Here is a 22,807-nt window from a genome sequence, read left to right as displayed (position 1 = left end):
CATTTTCACTGCCATTCTAGACACCAAAATCATAACAGGATTATTATTATTACTGAGTAACTTCAGTGTGAAATTCTTAATATTGTTTTGATGTTTCCACCTATTCAAGTTTTATGACTTGCTGGATTCATTTTATAACCTTGCATGGCTCCATAAAAAATAAGGCTAAATTACTACCAGAGGGCAACACTTTTCTGTAATGAGTTTGAGGATAACCTGAGTTTCAGTCTGGGATATTGAGAAAGGGAAGTGGGATGGAACAGATGAGCAAGAGCAAACTAAGTCTCTTGTATTTGAAAAATGTGACAGTGTTGCATTGCAAAAAGAATCCCTTTGCATTCCTGCCCCCAGAGCTGCCTGCAGATCAGCACTTGCCTGAACTTTCCCAAGAACTAAAGCACATGCAAGTCACCAAAGGTCCTGTCAGATTTAACAGTTAAAAAAACTTCTCTTTTCTATTTTCTTCCAATGTAACAAAGCCTCAACCTTGGCTTCAAACATTGACTGAACTTGTGGCTCAAATACTCTGAGAACAGAAAGTTAAGCGTATGCACAAGAATTTTTAAAGGTTATCTTCACAGGTAGGAGATGGCAACTTGAAATGTTAATAGTGCACACCTTGATGCTGCTGCACCTCAGGGAGAACATCCCTGTAGGAGGGGAATCAGACATCTATACCTGACAAGGCTGTTTCCTTCACAAAGCTGTTTTTTATCAACATTCTTCTCTGTGTTTGACACCAAAGTGACAGTGTCCAGGTGCACCCACTGCTCAGAGCAATGCTGAGAACCTCTGGTGTTTATTGAGCCAAAGCACAGCTCAATTCCCTGAGCTGCTTCCCCTGGCTCCTGTTCCAGCCATGCCCAGGCCTGTTCCTATTCCATGTTCCCAGAGCCTTCCAGCAGCACAGATGCACCCACGGGGTTGATGCTTTGGGGAGCCAACAGCAGGCCTTGGGTGTGCAAGTGGGTTTAATTAACACCTACCTGGTTAGTTCAGGGGAATCAAGTATGACACCTGAGCTAAAGAGCTGGGGTTCCCAAGCAGAGATGGGTTCCCAAGCAGAGATGGGTTCCCAAGCAGAGATGGGTTCCCCAAGCTGACAATCCACAGCAGGGAAGTGAAGAGGGAATAAGGAGGGAAACACACTCTGCTCCATGGCACTGTCACCATTCTGAGGTCGAGCACAGGGAAGTCAACACAATCAAGTCAGAAGATCAACTGACTGTTGTAAATAACCCTTTATAATCCTCCCTTTTCATTCTGGAGGATTTTTGTGTTGCATTTGGGTGGAAAGCTACATCAAACCCCTGCCCACAGACTTATTTACAACATGCCAAGAGAGGAGAAAGAAACCTGCCACAGCAGCAGTGCTTTAAGTTCAAGAGCCATGAATCAAAATCCTCAATACACTTTAGAAATCACCTCTCCTGAGGCCAGAGAGTCTCAAAGCTTTGCATTTGCAGGAGGTCCTAATTCAGTCACCAGACCTTTCCAAGTGGCAGTTCTCACAACCACTTCACAAAAACCATGCCACAGACAAGGGTTTCAGAAACACAACCATGGAGCACTTCTTGTGAAGAGAAAGCAAACATATAAATTGCAAATTAAGATTTCCCTTTATCGGGCAAAGTATATTTAATACCTGAATTTAAGCAGAGAGCAAGCCAGACAAAAGCAGCTAATGAACTCCCAATCACAGAAACTCCTTTAGAGATCCAAGGAGCATTTCAGACCTAATAGACTGATTAAATCAAAGCTCGTTGCTAAACCACTTTATAAACAAACAATTTGACCCAGTTGGATGATGGAAAGGAGCAGCAGTCCTTTGTACAAGCAGATGTCTGAAGCAACTGGTTTTGGTTTGTTTGGCAAACTGCAGCAGTAACTCCAATAAAACAAGTGTCCTGGAGCAGCTCTGCTGTCCTGTCTGCCTGTGCACCAGCTCAGGGTGGTTCTCAGCTGTCATTCACCTTTTCCCACTGTCTACAAACAAGCTCAGCTACTTCCTCTCCTGACTGCAGCCTAAAGGCCAAGCATGCTCCACCCCACCCAGCTCCACCTTCCCCAGGCAAAGTAAACAATAAATATGCAGAGGAATAAGGACACCACACACCAGACCAATGTGGTCAAGCAAATGCCATTTATTACCCACTGCACACAGTTTATAAAGGGTTAAGGCTCCATTGGCTAAATTGAACCTCACTCCATCTACCTGCAAATCCCAACTGGTTATAATCCATACCTCACAAGCCCAGTGTTTTGGTGAACTCATCCTGACTGTTTTCAGGAACATCTCCGGTGTCCTGTGGGAAACCTGAGGGGTTCTCATGAGAAACTTCTGGGGAGTTGCTGAGATCTCCTAGGGAGTGATTTCTCCTTTACCAGTTTGCAGCAGCTCCAGCCTTGTTTATTCTCAGCTGCTTTCAGTCTCACAGGGTCTATACAGACCTGAATTGCTCCCCTTTGAGTTTTCTGTACCAACACCCAGGCTCTCTCTAATCTCACAGAACTCCCACAGCAGGAAAGACAGAGTTTCCACCTGGAATAAGGTGATGGAGCTTCATCTTTCTTTAGTCCCCCCAAGGGCATCTCAATTCTCCTGACTCTGCCACCCCAGCCCATGTCTCACAGAATCACAGAATCGACTGGGTTGGAAAAGACCTCCGAGATCATCGAGTCCAACCCTTGGTCCAACTCCAGTCCCTTTACCAGATCATGGCACTCAGTGCCACGGCCAAGCTCAGTTGAAAAACCTCCAGGGATGGGGAATCCACCCCCTCTCTGGGCAGCCCATTCCAATGCCTGAGCACTCTCTCTGCAAAGAAGTTTTTTCTGCTCTCCAACTTCAATTTCCCCTGGCAGAGCTTGAGCCCATCGTGCCCCCTTGTCCTATTGCTGAGTGCCTGGGAGAAGAGACCAACCCCCACCTGGCCAGAACTTCCCTTCAGGGAGTGCCAGACAGTGCTGAGGTCACCTCTGAGCCTCCTCTTCTCCAGGCTAAACACCCCCAGCTCCCTCAGCCTCTCCCCATAAGCTCCAAGCAGCTTCCAGAGGCTCTGGGGAACTGAAATGGGACCAGCTGCTCCAGTTGGCAAACACAAAACCAGGGGGAAGGCTGGAAAACCATTTCTTCTGTGCTTAAATACACGAGAGGGAGGACAACAGGAACAATTTCAGCCTGTTCCTCTCCCAGCCTAAGCTGGCTGTGAATTGCCAAGTGTGCAGCAGCAGGACTCCAAAATCCCTCACTTCTGGTGACTCCTTGACATTTGTCCCCGGGGTTACTCCAGGGCAAGCAGAGAGTCCTGTCTAAATTGTTCCCTGAGGAATTCTGTGAGAGCTCCCTAATGAACTGCACTGCAGTGATCAGGAACACTAAAGTGATGCCCCCTGGAGAACAGGACACTCTCAGCTGATTAAAGCTGACACAAATTGCTTATTCAGAAACCAACAATTTCTGGAAAACAACCATGGTTTAATTAGACTTACTAATGTACTGCCCTGCTCTCCTGACTCACATGCCAGCAGTAACAGCCACTATACCTGAAACAAAGATTTGGCTTTACCATAAGGCACTAAAGAGAGAAAATGCGAATTTTTGCCAACGTTTTATGAAGCAAAGACATTGAGTTGTGTGTTTTCACCAGCCTGGGCAGGAACAGAAGGGAAAGAAATAAATCACTTCTTAGAAAACTGATAAAGTCAATTTATAAAATCAAAATACATAACAACAGAACCCTGCAGAAAAAATTCCTGGAGCTTATTTTAAGAGAAGACAGAATTTCAGATCTATACAGAAAATTGTCTTCAGTGACTTGCAACTTCTCTTTACAAAAGACTGGGTCTGAAGACAATTTGTCTGAGGCTTATTCAATTTTTAAAGATGGAGAAGAAAGCCTGAAAGAGCCATTCCAAAACAGAATTTGAACAAATCAATTTGTACAATGTTATCATAATGCTGGCTGAGGAAAAACGAGCAACAAGAATGAATGTGAATGACACAGAACAAAAGGGCTTTTTTTTCCCTTCATCCTGAAGACAGTGACAGTTCTTGTCTGATTAAAATACTCCTCTGCACTGATTACATGTGGATCTGACAGCAGACCACCTGTTTTCCTTAGGATGATGGATCAAAGTTTTGTACTTGCAAAACTGCTCAGGTTGATGCTTAAACAGCACAGTGAAGTTAACTGGAAAAATTAAGTCACAACCCTCTGATTTATTTCTCCAAGGGATTAGTTTGACATTTGCATGATTTCAAATAAAGTAATTTTACTGCCTGAAGACAGCAGCAAAAGCAGTATAAGAAATAGGGCAAAATGTTATCACTTAGTGTAAAACACTAATTAAATCAGCAAGCCTCTTAAGGATAAACTCCAAAAGCAACAGTTTATTGGAAATAATGCCTTTTAGAGTAGATAATCTAATAACACAGATATTTATTAACCTAAGATCTGAAGTTATGGGAGAGAAATTCCTGCATAACAAAGTGCTTTTCTGCAGAATCATAGAATGGATTGGGTTGGAAAAGACCTCCCAGATCATCAAGTCCAACCCTTGGTCCAACTCCAGTCCCTTTACCAGATCATGGCACTCAGTGCCACGGCCAAGCTCAGTTGAAAAACCTCCAGGGATGGGGAATCCACCCCCTCTCTGGGCAGCCCATTCCAATGCCTGAGCACTCTCTCTGCAAACAAGTTTTTTCTCATCTGCAACTTCAATTTCCCCTGGCAGAGCTTGAGCCCATCGTGCCCCCTTGTCCTATTGCTGAGTGCCTGGGAGAAGAGACCAACCCCCACCTGGCCAGAACTTCCCTTCAGGCAGTTCCAGACAGTGCTGAGGTCACCTCTGAGCCTCCTCTTCTCCAGGCTAAACACCCCCAGCTCCCTCAGCCTCTCCCCACAGCACTTGTGCTCCAGTCCCTTCTCCAGCCTCGTTGCTCTTCTCTGGACTCTTCTATAGGTGGGTACAAAAATCTGTCTGCATAACCACAGTTCAAGACTACCCTGACACTTCCTATTCCTGTTCCCATCTCTCCTGACAGCAGCAAGCCCCTAATTTATGATCCAATTTCCAGCTTTAGTTGGTTAGAGGGAATTGCAGAAGGAACAGCTTGGCTTTTAGAGCCAATCCTGCAATCACAATACACAGATTCACCTCTTCAGTTTTTAAAATCAATCACCAGAAATATTTTTATAGCACAGGGAAAACAGCACTCAGGAGAAAGCTGAGGAATACTAAGGAGTATCTTAACTAGCAGGTCACAGTCGTGGCAAATACAGAACAAGGAAGGGAACGTGGAGGAATAACAGGAGATACTAAAGCACTTCTGAGTGTGAAACTGGGATTACAGAAGGGGAAGAAGCAGAGTATCAGTGCAACAGGAATAGTGTTAATTCATATAATACATTTAAAAGCTGGTATTTCTAGTGACACAAAATCTGAGAGCAGAAAGGAATTAAAGCAATTTATTTGCTTTCTCTCTGGAAAACTTCCTTTTGGACCATCAGACCTACAAGCAGGAGAAAAGCAAGTTCTGAGCAGAGGCCCAAAATAACTGCAGCAACCTTTGGCTTCAGTCTTAATTCATAAGAATAATCTGTTTTAGAGAGGAAACTACACAATAAAATGATGCAGAACGTAACAGAATGGAGATTTAAAGGTAAATAAGCTCCTGTTGCTAACTCATAACTAGGTAATAAAAATTCTCTACACTGTTAAAATACATTTTATCAGATAAGTTTTACAGATAATTTAGCAGATTTTTGCTTCCATTTAGGAAGTTTCTACCCATTTGATACTAATCCAGTACTAAAAAGGTCACAGCAGTTTATTTTGAAGGATTTTTCGTTCAAGAGCTCTGCTGCCACCCCAAGGATTCAGCAGATGAGGCTCAATGGGAACCTTCAGCCTTCCAGAGGGTTCAGCACAAAAGCTCCACAGCAGGGCTGGTTTGTGGATGTGGCTTTTCAGGTGTGTTATCCAACTGGAATGGTTTTACTGACACACTGGGAATGGCTGCACTGGGAATTCCTGACAGCTTTTGCTCAAATTCAGTGTTTTAGCAGCGGTTCAGGGGGTTTTATTGCACAAATCTGGGGACTATTCCTCCCCCAAACCAGCCTGCCTTTGTATGGTTGATGAGTGGAGTATGAAACACCAGTTTTCCAGTCCAAGACTGGGCACTGTCCCCAGTGCACACTCACTCTGGGTACGGAGATGAGCAGGTGCTCCGAGCCAGTTTCCAAATGTCCATAAACAAGTCTGGGTTGGAAAGGACCAATGACAGTCTGTATCCAAAGGCAAACACTGGGGAACAGCATGTGCAGCTTCCTGACATTCCCAATGGCCATTCCTGCTCCATTTTCTTTAAGCTCCTTCTGAACTGCAGGCACAGAGTAACTTTTGCTTTGTTTCTACAAAGGCACAAGGTGGGAGTTGGGGCCAGTGTGTGGAACTTATTTTTGCAGTGACACTACAAATCACAGCAGGTGGGAGGACACTTCCTGAAACTGCACTTTTATTGACCATCAGGACTGAAGAGAAACAAATTAAGACATGAAAACTTTACAGTTTGGGATGGTTGTTTTTTTTAAAGCTGTAAAAAGTGAGCTCCCAATTGTGGTGCTTCAATGCCAAAACAGAAAACCACCAAAACAAAACAAAAAAACCCCAAACAAAACCACAAAAACAACCCCTCAAACTAAAAAAAAACACCCACAAGAACCCAACAACAAAGAAAACCAAAAACCCACAAACAAAACAAAACACAAAATGAAAAAACACAAAAAAACAAACAAAAAAACAAAACAAAAAACCCAAACAAAACAACAACAACAACAAAAAAAACATCAAAAAACCCCCAAACAAAAAGCCCCCACCCAAAAGAACTCAAAACCAAACCAAAAGCCCCAAATCCAAGGGGAATGTTAGACTTGATTTTATTTGTTTTCTTTTAAAAGTCAAGCTACAACTTCCTTTTCTCTTGCTGAATCTTTCATTGCAACACCCAAATAAAAATTCTGGGTTTTGAGGTTTTTAGTTTGTGATTGTGAAGATTATTTTCCTCTAACTTCTTGAAGGTACAGCCACCTAAAATGCTTTATAATATTCAGTAATTCAAGTCTCCTTTAGTTGAGATTCCAGGATGTTTAATCTATGAAATTAATTGCATGTAATTAAAAAACTGATGCAAGAATAAAATGGAAAATAAGATTAATAAACATTTTCCATCATCACTAAGGATAAAAAGCCAGGCAGAAGAAATGCCAATAGTTATTCCCACAAATAGTCTTGACATGTGCCAGTGTTTAATCTCTGAGAAAGGTACCATGAACAAACCTAGGACAGCAGAGAAAAAAAATATGTAATTCTTGTCCACTTGTACCAATTTCTAATGGCTGAGGCTTAAAACTTGTAGTCCAAAGACTTTCTCTGGGAATGAAACACAGCACTAATTAACTTAAGACCAGTTAATTTCACACTAGTTAACACACAGTGTCTTGATTTAACCTCATATGAAAATAAACACAAAGGGCAAAACAAAATCAAACCAGCTGAGGAAAGAAGAGGGAAAGGCTGTTCAAGAAAACAACACACACCCCCATTCTACTTCCAGAAAGTCAGATGCTCATGAAGAGATTTTACAGATGAAGAAGAGATCCCAGTCACAGAGCCAAAAAGCAAACCAAGTATCAGATAAAGCTCATTCTCAATTTGCCCTCAGAAAGAAACAAACACCTGATGTGCATCCTGTGTCCACCTAATGTAGTTAATGCTCTCAGAGAAACAATTCTGGCAGCACTGCTGGTAACAGCAACAGGGAGATTCCTGCTCAGTGCTCTGCACTGCTCTGCCAGGAATATCCATGGAAATTACCAGGGTTATGGATTGCTGTTGGCCTTGTGCTCCTGTGTTTGCTGCCTGGGTAAAACCAGCAGGGTGTGGGTGAGGTCTGAGGGTCACCTGAGGTCCCACCAAGCTACAAACCCTCCGTCAGGCACAGCAGGGTCTGTGCAGCTCTGCTAAACCCACACACGTTTCCATCAGCAGTCAGGGCTGTACTTGTTCCAGTATTGCCACCAACACTTGTTAGAAGACAAAAATCTCACTTGTTTCCAGAGCAATCCACATTATCTGGCTCTTTCCAAATCCAGAAAAGCATTTTTGAAACTGTATTTAGTTCTTTGCATGCATCTAAAATGAAACAGTACCTTTAATGTTCTGGTTGGAGCCCAGCCAGTGCCATCGATTGAATGTTCTCTCAATAAACTGGGGGAAAAAAAGACACAAGTTTTAAACAGTGCAGCATCAGGAACTCAGGAAGCAACTGCAACAGAAGATCTACTTCTTTCACTATATAAAGGGGAATTTTAAATGACAGGACTTGGCATGTGTTCCAAAAATTCCATTCTACAGTGTCACTGCAGAACTCCCCACCTGAGCTCAACCTTTGTCACAACACCTGAATTATTTTCCTCAAGCACAGTAAGTGTGACAGAAATCCTTGTGAGTCTCAACATCAATTCCCTGAGCACAGAAACACGTTTTAGAACATAATAATCTTTGGTGAAAAGACAACAACAACACATCTCTCACCAAAACCAGCACAGGCCAATCCCAAAAAGGGTATTTGGGGAGGGATATCCAATTAGCAAAATGAGGATTATCATCCCCTCTTCTGTGAAATAATCCCAGAGGCAGGGATAGAAAAGTGAAACAGCTTTAGCCTGTCTGCTCAGGAGGAAAAGCTTCCTTACAAACTATTATGCATGCTCTTGAATTCTAGTAAAATCACACAGGAATATATAAAATAAGACACAGATTTCCCTATATGCACACACCCAGTATGGAAATCTGTATGAGCAGCACATTATGCTACATATTAAGCCCAGTGAAGCTGCTGACCTCCTAACAAGTTGACATCACTGAGGTATGTTCAGCTCTTCAGGTGTTTCTGGACCTTTCAGATCCAAACCTCAGCAGTTAGGAGAAGGAAAACTACTGGAGACCAGAGAATAATTGAGAAATAAGGTGAAGTTTTGCTCACAAAAGTAATAATATGAATGAGGAAGGCTGGATTTCGCCATCATATCTTCCTTTGTAAGAAGCAATTTAAAACTCAAATCTCAACGCAGCAAAGTGGGAAAGCACAAAAATTCACCACCAGCAGCAGCTTCTGCTCTGAAATGACAGGGTTAAAGTAAACCCAGTAGTCTTAACCCATCAGGTTTTACCAATTTGCAGGGTATTAAGTAATTTTTAAATTACAGCAGATGACTAGACCTTTACAGGCTATCCAGGAGTTATTTACTGAGTGTGCTGGGGTTTTAATCCAAGGAAATACACTCCATGTTCAGAGGAGAGAGCCTGGGAACAGGATGATCACACTGGTCAAGACCATTCCATCTTAACTGTGCTGCTCACCTCACTTCTGTGCCTTTAAGAAGATAAAATATGCCATTGCCACTAGTGCAAAACTAAGTTCAAGAACATGAACAGCAACATCTTGTGGCTGTGATTCCTGTCCATGTGGCAAAAGTTAGAGGCTGTTCTCTGTAACACTGAGCTGCAGTGCTCCTCTCTGCCTGGTCATATACCTTACTGGGAACTGAGAAGGAAGCAGGAAGTTAATATATGCAATAAAATAATCACAGAATGGACTGGGTTGAAAAAGACCTCTGAGATCATCAAGTCCAACCCTTGGGCCAACTCCAGTCCCTTTACCAGATCATGGCACTCAGTGCCACGGCCAAGCTCAGCTGAAAAACCTCCAGGGATGGGGAATCCACCCCCTCTCTGGGCAGCCCAGTCCAATGCCTGAGCACTCTCTCTGCAAAGAAGATTTTTCTGCTCTCCAACTTCAATTTCCCCTGGCAGAGCTTGAGCCCATCGTGCCCCCTTGTCCTATTGCTGAGTGCCTGGGAGAAGAGACCAACCCCCACCTGGCCAGAACTTCCCTTCAGGCAGTTCCAGACAGTGCTGAGGTCACCTCTGAGCCTCCTCTTCTCCAGGCTAAACACCCCCAGCTCCCTCAGCCTCTCCCCACAGCACTTGTGCTCCAGTCCCTTCTCCAGCCTCCTTGCTCTTCTCTGGCCCCGCTCCAGCCCCTCAAGCTCTTGCCTCAACTGAGGGGCCCAGAACTGAACACAACACTCAAGGTGTGGCCTCCCCAAGGCAGAGTCCAGGGGAAGGGTCACTGCCCTGGGCCTGCTGGCCACGCTACTTTGGATCCAGGCCAGGATCCCATTGGCCTTCTTGGCCACCTGGGCACACTGGTGGCTCCTGTTGAGCTTCCTGTCCCTCAGTCCCCCCAGGTCCCTCTGCCTGGCTGCTCTCCAGCACTGACAGAGCTCAGAGTGCCTGAGCACATCAGCCATCCTCACTCACAGCCCTGCAGCTCCCCAAGGCCTCAGAGCCCACTCCAGAGGGACACACCTGCAGCCAGGACTTGTGGAGACACTCCAACCTCTCCCAGAGCTCTGCCAATGGAGACAGGTGAGCATCCCTTGTCTTAACACTCCTCGTTTGCTGACACAATTCATTTACAGAACAGCATTCTCTTTCTTCCTACATATTGGCAATGCTCATTAAGTCCCTAATTAGAACTCTCCCCCAGCACAGGGTGTCTAGAAAATCTGCATCTCATGCCCTTCTTGGGGATGACCCATGTCTGAATGGTGAGAGGCTCTCTGAGCATCCCACACACAGAATGGACACCTAAATGGGCAGAAACACACAAAAAACATGAACTATTTGCTGGATGAACAAGCACCTGCACACAGCTCCTGTTCCAAGACCTGCCATCCATGGATCCTCCTCCCACAGGGCGAGTTTGTCAGTGAAGACCTTCACCAGAACAGGGAACAACAATAAAACACTATTTCCATCAGAATAGGCTGGGTGGGAAGAGACTTTAAAGATCTTCTAGTTTGCTTTGTCTTCAGCTGTAGTGGGAACTAAAAAAAGACATGGGTGTCCTCAGTCCTGGGGGACAGGAACTGACACCCACACCTCACCATCTGGGGTTGGCACCTGGGAGACCTCCCAGAATGTGATCTCAACTCCTTGTATTTGGGTTCCTATGGGCAGACTGCAAAATCACCATTTGTGAAGCCACAGGAACCAAAACAGCCACTCAGAGGTGCTCAGCTTTCAACAAATATTTCTCATTCTGTGATTCCTGCATGGAAAAAGGCTTTGAGGAATCTTTTCTTGTTAAATACAGAACATTCCAAAGAGATCCTGCAAAAGCATCCACTGAACTGGGAACTGAAAGATTCCTGGAAGCTGAAAACTTTCTGAAACTCCAGCTGAAATGATTTACAGATTGAGTGACTAAAAATTACTGTAATAGGGAGATTAGTCCTGGAGAAACCTTGATTTTTTTTCTATCTACATGTGCAGTGGAGGAAATATCCACAAGTATGGTCAGACCTAATTAATATGCTCTAACATGGTCCAGAGGAACTGCAATCCATAAAGCACAGAGAAGCAACATTTCTCCTTCCCAAAACTACTATGCTTGACCCCAAGCTTAACCAGTTGGTATGTTTTCATCCAGGGATGATTATCAAACCATCATGTATCATAGCAGGAGGAATGTTTAGCTAAAGACTGACAGGAAAAATACCAAATGAGGATTTTTTCTGCTTCTGAAAGTAACTGAAGCTATTTTTATGTAAAGACTCTTGTGTAAGCTGATTGCAGGTGCTATAGACAGAGTGCATTCTCCATTGTAACAGGCATAAAGCATTCCAAGGTATTTTAGTTTTCCCATCTAAATGGGTAGACATCTCAAAGGTTTGATATCTTAAGGTATCTGACAATGAAATAAGGTTGACGTTTCAGTGCAGATGCTGAAAACATTATTTCACTTCATGAGAACTACAATGTTCATCCCTCATAGTTAAAACCATCTGATGGCATGAAACAGTGAAACATCCTCAAGAATGTGCCCAGAGAAGCTGTGGCTGCCCCTGGATCCCTGGGAGTGTCCCAGGCCAGGCTGGACAGGGCTTAGAGCAACCTGGGCCAGTGGGAGGTATCCCTGCACATGCAGGGGGTGGAATGAGATGGTTTTTAAGGTCTCTTCCAACATAAACCATTCTGTGACTATGTGAATGTGACAGTTTATTTAATCTCAGAAGATTCTGTACTGAACCTTCAACTTCACCCATTGTTTGGTGTGTATTTCTTATTCCACACAGCTCACCTGGTTGTTCCTTTTCTTGCACTATTTGACCCAAACCATCTCAAGTTCCCCTAAAGCTGCTGAGCATGACCTGCCTGTGAGCTGTGAGAGTGCCCTGTGGAAATCACATTCACCAGGACCTCCAGCACAGTACTGAGATGATTTTAAACAGGAGGAGGGCTCTGCAGAGGGATCTGGAGAGACTTGAGAGATGGACTGATTGCAATGGGATGGAGTTCAACAAGGCCAAGTGCAGGTCCTGCCCTTTGGCCACCCCAACCCCCTGCAGCGCTCCAGGCTGGGCACAGAGTGTCTGGAGAGCAGCCAGGCAGAGGGACCTGGGGGGACTGAGGGACAGGAAGCTCAACAGGAGCCACCAGTGTGCCCAGGTGGCCAAGAAGGCCAATGGGATCCTGGCCTGGATCCAAACTAGCGTGGCCAGCAGGCCCAGGGCAGTGACCCTTCCCCTGGACTCTGCCTTGGGGAGGCCACACCTCGAGTGTTGTGTTCAGTTCTGGGCCCCTCAGTTGAGGAGAGATTGAAGGGGCTGGAGCGGGGCCAGAGAAGAGCAACGAGGCTGGAGAAGGGACTGGAGCACAAGTGCTGTGGGGAGAGGCTGAGGGAGCTGGGGGTGTTCAGCCTGGAGAAGAGGAGGCTCAGAGGTGACCTCAGCACTGTCTGGAACTGCCTGAAGGGAAGTTCTGGCCAGGTGGGGGTTGGTCTCTTCTCCCAGGCACTCAGCAATAGGACAAGGGGGCACGATGGGCTCAAGCTCTGCCAGGGGAAATTGAAGGTGGAGATGAGAAAAAACTTCTTTGCAGAGAGAGTGCTCAGGCATTGGAATGGGCTGCCCAGAGAGGGGGTGGATTCCCCATCCCTGGAGGTTTTTCAGCTGAGCTTGGCCGTGGCACTGAGTGCCATGATCTGGTAAAGGGACTGGAGTTGGCCCAAGGGTTGGACTTGATGATCTCGGAGGTCTTTTCCAACCCAATTAATACTATGGTTCTATGAAACTTAGAGGAAAGGTTTAGCTTTTCTATTTTTAAGTGTTTATTTTATACACATGTCAACAACCATCCTGGATCTTCAGAACAGCTTTCAGTCTCACATTGCCATGGGATCTGCTTCATCTATTTTTTCTTTTCTATGCCACTAACTTGAAAAGTGACAGTTATGGTTCTCACTTCTGTTTGTGTTTGTTTTCTGGCCAATTTCACCATCAGGTACTCCTGAGGAAACCCTGAAATCAAAGATTTTTGGGAGGAAACATTGACTGTCAGAGAAAACCACCCACAAACAGGAGGCTCTCACTTTGGAAAAGGAAAGCTTTTGGACTTACCTTCACCCCAACTCTGCTTTGCTATTACTGGAATGTGCCATCTTAGTGGATATTAAATGTTAAAATAATCAAATGGTCCATAGAGAAGTTTTCCAACCCCATATTTTCTTTAAGCTCAGAAGAATTACTGTCAAAGTTTAAGGAATGCTTTTTCCTTCCTTTGTGAAACATGAAGGGGTTTCAAGCACTTTACACACTCAGGCATTAAAGTCTCAAGTCCTTTTTGATTATGAGGGAGAAAAAAACCCACCACATTTTGCTTGGAGTTTACATTTTTATCCCAAGTAGGAAAAAAACAGGGAAAGAGTTTGAGGCTGAAGTTGGGAAAAAACACATGGAAAGAGTCTGAGTTTGGAGCTGACTCTACATGGCCTGTAATGCACAGCAAAAACAACCCTTGCAGCAGATTTCTGTATTCCTAAAAGTCACACCCCATTGATTTGCAGAATCTGCAGAAATAAACACCATCATGACAATTCCACGCAGGATTTTATCACACAGAGAAACTTCCAAGGTTAATAAAACCACAAGAGAATGCTGTTGTTACCTTAGGCAGATCTCTCCTGTCTCTGTGATGTTGGGGTGCCAGATTCTTGTCAAACACTTCACCTTTGGAGGCTGCCAGGAGAGAAAACAAATTACCACATTATCCCTTAAAATAAAACCATATTTCTGTTACATCTCATAGAACTGAAAAAGGCAAATCTATCTGATACTCACAGCTGAGGTCTGGATGTTAAAAACACTGATACACAACCTACAGGACTCAAACCAGTTTTCTCTGCCCTTTGAGCTTCTCTCAACTCTATACAAACTCTGGGCTGGTATTAGAATTTTCCTTAGAAAAACATAACTTTAAAGAAAGCCAAGAAAATTTACTCTTTCCTTCTTCAGGAGAAAGAAAACATTCCAAGTCATTCAGTTTCTTAACACTTAACTAGTAAAACAACACCTAAACCAGAAAAACTACAAAGTGTTTTCCTTCAGGACTTATCCAGGTGAAGGGTTTGTTAAAAACCAGCAGAGAATACGACGATAATAATTACAGCAAAAGAACAACTTGTTTTAAACACAGACCTTCCTATTCACAACTCATCATACTCAAATTTAAGACACTAAAATAAAAAGCTACCCAACTTATTTTCAGTCAAGGTCATCAAATTTCTGAATTTCACAGTGGGTTTTGAAATACAGATTCTTAAAATATGGTCTCGTTTGCTCTGGTTTTGTGAGGTAAATAAAGAGTGGGTCATACAAACGTCAGTAGCTTCGCAACAGCACGTGGTTCCATCTGTGCCCCATCCCCATTACAACGAGCAGCTTTCAATCAGGTGGATTATTTCCTACAGGAGGTGTGCTGGAGAACATCAGCACAGACCAGCACCTTGCACAACTTCAATTAAATCACATATTAGAGATGTGCAACTATTTTCCTCCGCTGTTCCCCATGAGGTGTTCAGTCAAGAGACCAAACAGCCAAAGAGCTGTATTTCCATAGCAGCATGATGTGTTTTGTCTCATCATTTTGTTCTCAACTTCCAAATTATCTTTTTAATGAAATGGCTTTTAATTAGGACTCCCTGGAATCACAGAATCATAGAATGGATTGGGTTGAAAAAGACCTCTGAGATCATCAAGTCCAACCCTTGGGCCAACTCCAGTCCCTTTACCAGATCATGGCACTCAGTGCCACGGCCAAGCTCAGCTGAAAAACCTCCAGGGATGGGGAATCCACCCCCTCTCTGGGCAGCCCATTCCAATGCCTGAGCACTCTCTCTGCAAACAAGTTTTTTCTCATCTCCAACTTCAATTTCCCCTGGCAGAGCTTGAGCCCATCGTGCCCCCTTGTCCTATTGCTGAGTGCCTGGGAGAAGAGACCAACCCCCACCTGGCCAGAACTTCCCTTCACGCAGTTCCAGACAGTGCTGAGGTCACCTCTGAGCCTCCTCTTCTCCAGGCTAAACACCCCCAGCTCCCTCAGCCTCTCCCCACAGCACTTGTGCTCCAGTCCCTTCTCCAGCCTCGTTGCTCTTCTCTGGCCCCGCTCCAGCCCCTCAATCTCTTGCCTCAACTGAGGGGCCCAGAACTGAACACAACACTCAAGGTGTGGCCTCCCCAAGGCAGAGTCCAGGGGAAGGGTCACTGCCCTGGGCCTGCTGGCCACGCTACTTTGGATCCAGGCCAGGGTCCCCTTGGCCTTCTTGGCCACCTGGGCACACTGGTGGCTCCTGTTGAGCTTCCTGTCCCTCAGTCCCCCCAGGTCCCTCTGCCTGGCTGCTCTCCAGCCACTCTGTGCCCAGCCTGGAGCGCTGCAGGGGTTGGGGTGGCCAGAGGAAAAGAGGTAAGAGAATGCACATGGCACTGAGACACCAAAACCACATCCAAACATACGTTCTAAAAGAAGAAACACCCACCACCACAACACATCTGCAAGTTGCATGGTAGACCTTGAACTGAAAACAGTCTCAAACTCTTTCCCTCCAAAACAAATGCTGTGTTGAGAAGCTTTCTAACAGCACAGCTTTTCATTAGCTACTCATTCACATTGTTTTGAAAGATTATGTCTAGTTCTCACGTGAAGGAGAGCAGCAGCATTTATTCCATGCTGATAGATCAAGATAAAAGAGTAAATTTCTACCATATGCACCTTCAAACAGGGAATGTATTGATGAGTAGGAAAAAGCCTTTACAGAAACTCTTAAAAAAAATCCCCAGCTCCTCACAGTCAGAGTGAATTAACTGGTGCCTCATTTTTTGTATCATGGAAACAAAAGAATTCTTTTATTCTTTCAAAGTGCTTTTCATTGCTAAAAATTAAAAAAAAAAAACCAAAACACTTCTGACAGTAAGACAAAGATTTTTTCTCTCCCTCTCCTTTTCCCCCGTTAGACAGACAGGACAACTCTGCAGCACTGTTATAAAATTTATCTTCAGACAAAACTTCTCCTTCGAGCTTGTTCCAAGTCATCTTTGAATCCTCCTTAGACCAACAAATCCACACAAGGTTTGCTCAAGTTGTTTCACTTGAAGAGCTCCAACCATCTCCAGGTCACATGTGTGACAATTTGCATAACAAAGCCCACAAACCCCACCTGTTTCACTGCTCAAACTCTTCCTTCACCTCAGATACCAAAAGCTGGACAGGCAGATCCACCCTCAAGGTGGGGGCACAGCAGTGACTGCACCATTTCCAAGCTGCCCAGTGCTCTGGGATCCTTCCCTAGTTCTGGTAGTGGAAACTCTGCTTTTCCCACCTGTCCTCAGGCCACTCCAGCACATCAGTGAATAAACACTGAAGGCACAAGAAAGCTCTGCAAGTGTTTGGGAACTCTGCACATTCCAATTTCAGCTTTGGTGGAAGCTTTGCAGAACAAACTCCAGTTTGTCTCATTTCCAGAAAAATTAAGTTAATAAATAACCCCTCCCTTCCACAAATGACAGACTTAAATCAATAAATGTACTTAATTAACAGTTTCAGATCCTGATAATTTGGCACTCTGAAAAGGACAGGTGTACTTGGAGGTGTCAGTTCTGTGACTGTAGTTCTTCACTTCACAACCTCCCCCCTAGAGAAAGGATGTGGTTCCTAAGAGAAATCTGGAACCAATGCTATTTGAAATATTTTCTTCAGAAACTAGCTAGTCCCAAGGCATTCTTTTGTACTGCATGAGAGCTGTCAGAATTTAAAAATATCTAATTAACATTCACTGTAGATTTTTCTGCCAGTGCTGAGCAGGGAACCATAACAAACCTGAGACCTTTTAATTCTAAAGCACTTAAGACATCCCACAACCAAAACCATCCAACTGCAAACACTATTAAGGCTCCTTAACCTGTGCTAAGAGAAGTGTGTCAATAAAGACAGACATGATCCCAAACACTTTGGAAACAGAACAGCTGAGCAGGTAATTCTTGACCAATATTACTGCAAAGGGAGAGAACAACTATCAAAGTAAGGAGAGGGAAAATCCGAAGCTGTTTCAGAAATGCTACAGTTCTCTGCATGCATAAACTTTATATGAGATACACATACATCCCATTTATCCACAGATTATGGATAAATATGGGATGTATGTACATCCCATTAATCCACAGATTATGAAGGAATATGGGATGTACATACATCCCATTAATCCACAGATTATAAAGGAATATGGGATGTACATACATCCCATTAATCCACAGATTATAAAGGAATATGGGATGTATATACATCCCAAATATCCATAGATTATAAAGGAATATGAGATGTACATACATCCCATTTATCCACAGATTATAAAGGAATATGAGATGTATAAACATCCCATTAATCCACAGATTATGAAGGAACATTAGGAAACTTGTGAAGGCATCTTCTGGAAAGCCAACCCAATGCCAACTCTTGCTTTCAGAAACATAACCCTTTCTACTCTCTCTCAATGCCCTGTTCTCCCAGCTCAGGGTGGGAACTCGAGGTGTGGCATTCCAGGCCACGGAACCTCCTTCACACTTGTACATGAACAATGCTGTGACTGCAACTACTCCACACAGACAATGCTGAATTCAGGCTGGGTGCAGCTGAACACAAGGCAAAGGTCTTCCCAGAACCATTTCCCCAGGATCCTGCCCTATACATTCTTCAGCCTCTCCAAAAGAAGAAAGGGGTCTGAACTATAAACACCAAAGTAAGAAAACGAGGCAGAAGGATGGAGGCAAAAAATGACAAAATTATCTAAAACATTCATAGAATCATAGAATGGATTGGGTTGGAAAAGACCTCCAAGATCATCAAGTCCAACCCTTGGTCCAACTCCAGTCCCTTTACCAGATCATGGCACTCAGTGCCACGGCCAAGCTCAGCTGAAAAACCTCCAGGGATGGGGAATCCACCCCCTCTCTGGGCAGCCCATTCCAATGCCTGAGCACTCTCTCTGCAAACAAGTTTTTTCTCATCTCCAACTTCAATTTCCCCTGGCAGAGCTTGAGCCCATCGTGCCCCCTTGTCCTATTGCTGAGTGCCTGGGAGAAGAGACCAACCCCCACCTGGCCAGAACTTCCCTTCAGGCAGTTCCAGACAGAGATGAGGTCACTTCTAAGCCTAAAAGAAAACGAGACTTCCTTCTGCCTGAAATTTATGTACCTAACTGCAAATATTGCAACTCAGTTGCTCAAATGAGTGTGGCTTCCTTATGCATTGAGCTACCAGGATACAGAACAGCAGGTGTTAATTCCTGAGAATTGGAGGCGAGCCTTAATTGTTTTCCTTTTTTGGAGAAAATCTTGTTCTTTTGACAGCTAAACTCTGAAAACAATGTCTGAAGTTATTTTTATTGTAATTGCATCTCTCCTCCCTCACCAGGCTCTGCAATTTTGGTGAAGTACAAGCATGAAATGCCGAGAGTTCTCACGCTTGAAAAGGCCAAGCTGTCTGGAGCTTTCTGTGTAACCACAAGCAGATACCACAATTATTCATAGGTCCCCTGAAAAGCTGTTTGCTTAATAACCATTGAAACTGTTATTTTTTAAAGATACTTAACGAAACAGCCTGACAGACTACAAGTAAAATTGCTGGAGGTGCCACTTGTCACTGTATCTGTGCATTCCCCATTTTCACCCTATGCTCCCAGGAGGGATTAACACACACACTGCAAAGAATTGATGGACAGGGATCTGTTCAGCCTGGAGAAGGGAAAAATGAAGGCAGGGCCCCCACTACTGCCTACAACTACCTGAAGGGAGGGGAGAGAGGAGACTGAGTCAGGCTCTTCTTACAGGTGCACAGTGATAGAAGCAAGAGGCCCACAGACAGGCTGCAAAAAGGGAAATTCTGATCTCAAATAGGAAAAAAAAATCACAACAGAGGTAATTAAACACTGGAACACAGCACCAGAGAAGCAGTGAGATCTCCATCCCAAGAGATTCTGAAATGCCAACTGGCCCAGGCCTTGAGCAACCAAATCCAACTTTTAGCACCAGCCCAACTTTGAGCAGGACTTCAAATGGCCTCAAGGCAACAAAGATTTTTCTACAAACTCACAGTATTTTAGTAACAGGTAGAAGATCCTTTCTCAGACTCCATGCCAAGTTCCCCCCAAAGTCCCATCACTTGGAAAGAAAACCTAAAATGACAACCATTGACTAATGACAAACACTCACCACCATATTGTAGGCATCAGGAACTTCAGTTTCAAACTGAAACCTTCCACCTTGGTAATAGCCCTCATCTGCAAAAGGGAAAACAAGGGAAATAGTTAAATAATAGAAAACTACAAAGATTACAATAACTGCACAGGGTTATTTATCATCAAACACTTAACCCAGTTACACCATACCACAAACTGCTCTCTAATCCAAACAGTCTGTGAGTTGTGTCTTTCTTCACTCCAAAAATTTTTACAGCAGAAATTTGAAGTCAGAGCCAACAATCCCAGAAAAATCCACAGTCCTGGGCAGAGCAACAGGTGATACCAAGTCAGAGGAATCCCGGACTGAGCTTCTCACGTCTGTACGAGGAAAATCCTGCCACGTGACACTGAGCACCACCTACTGAGCCTTGGAATGAGCTGGGTGAACACTTCACTTGCCAATGCACACTGCATCCTGCTCCAGGGCTTGGCACAGTTTCCCAGCCCTGTGCTACCAATCATGTCCCATGAGCAGTGTGAATGCTGCCTGCAAGAGCAGGTTTCAGTGCCCTGCAACAGCAGAGCAAGCAGGTTCTTTCACTGTAATTATCCTACAATCAGACATCAGCTGGGAAAATATGTCTGCCCCTCTGTCAGCCTCAGCCTCAAAACTGAATTAAAAAAATGGCTACATTTTATAATATATCTTAAAATATCTAGTTACATTGAGCCAGAAATAATATAAAACGATAACAGTCAGTCTGCAGTTCTTGAGATCACAGAATCATAGAATGGATTGGGTTGGAAAAGACCTCCAAGATCATCAAGTCCAACCCTTGGTCCAACTCCAGTCCCTTTACCAGATCATGGCACTCAGTGCCACGGCCAAGCTCAGCTGAAAAACCTCCAGGGATGGGGAATCCACCCCCTCTCTGGGCAGCCCATTCCAATGCCTGAGCACTCGCTCTGCAAAGAAGTTTTTTCTGCTCTCCAACTTCAATTTCCCCTGGCAGAGCTTGAGCCCATCGTGCCCCCTTGTCCTATTGCTGAGTGCCTGGGAGAAGAGACCAACCCCCACCTGGCCAGAACTTCCCTTCAGGCAGTTCCAGACAGTGCTGAGGTCACCTCTGAGCCTCCTCTTCTCCAGGCTGAACACCCCCAGCTCCCTCAGCCTCTCCCCACAGCACTTGTGCTCCAGTCCCTTCTCCAGCCTCGTTGCTCTTCTCTGGCCCCGCTCCAGCCCCTCAATCTCTCCTCAACTGAGGGGCCCAGAACTGAACACAACACTCAAGGTGTGCTCCAAGGCTGAGATTCTTGAAAAGTGACCTGAAATGTCTGTCTGGCATTGCCATTACTGAGGTTTTCCATGATAAAAGGGAAACGGGGGTTTGGAATGCTCAGGCTCAAACTACCTTGAGCACTCCTGCTCTCTGCATCACATGGTCCAGCCACAGTGAAGGTCTGAAGGCCCTGAGGGCCAGTTAGCACTTTATGACAGTGGGGTTTTTGTATTTTTTAAAACAACATTACAAAGAAATGTTCTGTGAAGCAATCCATAGTTTACAAAAAATAAAAATCTCTTTTTCATCTATCTAGCTTGCTCCAAATTACAGAAAACAAGCTTCTCTACTGTAGGTCATCAAAATCCACTTCCAGGATGCTGCCTCCTGGACCTGCTGCCTTCCCAGCTCCTGCACAGATCCAGCATGACCCTCTCTCTATCTACTCACACCAACCAAAATGCAGCACATGCACATGCTCTGGTTTCAGCCTGTAACCTCCACCCTGCCCCAGGAGAAAGCCAGTTCCTGCCCTCCTCCTCTCTGCCATCCCTTACCAGCTGGTCACTGAAAAGGAGAGGGCATCACCCTGTTCAGTAAGACAAACCCTCAGCTGGAGAGGGAAGTGAGACAGCAAAAGCTGATGCTGCCAGAGATGAGACTCAACCACACACCATGCCCAGAATGCCCCTCCAAAAGAGGGATGCCCATCATGGTCCAGCTTCTCCTGGGAGCCTCTGTAGATCGTGGGCAGGTCCAGAGCATGGAAACAAAACATGGCTGGTCTTCCCACCCTGCACAGCACAGAGCTGCAACCCTCAGCCTCTGCAAATCTCACTGGAATAACCTGTCCAGAGCACATCCTCCTCAAACCCATTCCCCATTTCCACTCCAATTCAACTCTGGAGTGTGTTGCAGTTATTGACCAGTCTCCTCAGGCACATTATGCTTTACCAGAAAATAAATGGACGTGCACTGATTTTTAAAGGAAAGAAGCAAGATAAAAGCATGTATCTTTTGTTTTCAAACATACTGAGATAAAAAGCAGTACAGCAAGCCATTACTGAAGATTGAGAAGTAAAAGGAGGGTTACACTAAAATCCTTTTGATGAAACTGCTTCCTGTCAAATGTGCTAAACACTCAGCAAGATACACTGTTCAGAAAGGAATCCTTGGGAAGATGGTTCTGTATCCCCCAGGAGCTCAAGCACCACCATTTATCCTACAGAACACACCTGACTACACTTTATCCACCCCCAGCACATTATAATAGCACTGTAATAGCATTTTAACCAAGCTGAAATTGTCACTATTTCCAAATATAAAAGTTATTTCCCTTGGCTTAATTTCAGTAGTCCCTTGATCTCATGGGCCTGCAGAGGAGTGTCCAGCAGGTCTCCACATCCCATCCCTGCCCAAATGGGACAGAGGCCTGGTGGGGGATGTATCTACACCAGCCTTACATCCCAGCAAACACTGGGGTTTAATGAATCCTCAGTGTTACAGCTGTCCAAAAAAACCATTCCAGAACAGTTCCAGGGGAGGAGAGATTGCCAAAAGGCTGTCAGATTCCTGCCAGTCAAGCAGCGAGAGGAAAGCCACGCTCCATGTGTGTCTGCACTCCCAGGCACTCAGCAATAGGACAAGGGGGCACAGTGGGCTCAAGCTCTGCCAGGGGAAATTGAAGGTGGAGATGAGAAAAAACTTTGCAGAGAGAGTGCTCAGGCATTGGAATGGGCTGCCCAGAGAGGGGGTGGATTCCCCATCCCTGGAGGTTTTTCAGCTGAGCTTGGCCGTGGCACTGAGTGCCATGATCTGGTAAAGGGACTGGAGTTGGACCAAGGGTTGGACTTGATGATCTGGAAGGTCTTTTCCAACCCAATCC

The 22,807-nt window shown here is 44.8% G+C and overlaps 1 protein-coding gene across 1 annotated transcript in view; it reads right to left on the bottom strand.

The window, feature by feature from the left end:
• UBE2F (ubiquitin conjugating enzyme E2 F (putative)) overlaps positions 1 to 22,807 on the bottom strand; it is an 83,720-nt gene that overhangs the window by 37,862 nt on the left and 23,051 nt on the right. Inside the window, exons 5-7 of the mRNA XM_071562444.1 lie at positions 19,674 to 19,741; positions 14,083 to 14,153; positions 8,217 to 8,274 (exon numbers count right to left, since the gene is read on the bottom strand). Of these exons, the coding sequence (XP_071418545.1) occupies positions 8,217 to 8,274; positions 14,083 to 14,153; positions 19,674 to 19,741 (197 nt within the window). The remainder of the gene's footprint in view (positions 1 to 8,216; positions 8,275 to 14,082; positions 14,154 to 19,673; positions 19,742 to 22,807) is intronic.

Source organism: Pithys albifrons, chromosome 8 (assembly GCF_047495875.1).
Source record: "Pithys albifrons albifrons isolate INPA30051 chromosome 8, PitAlb_v1, whole genome shotgun sequence".
NCBI lineage: Eukaryota > Metazoa > Chordata > Aves > Passeriformes > Thamnophilidae > Pithys > Pithys albifrons.
This window is presented reverse-complemented; position numbering and strand designations above follow the sequence as displayed.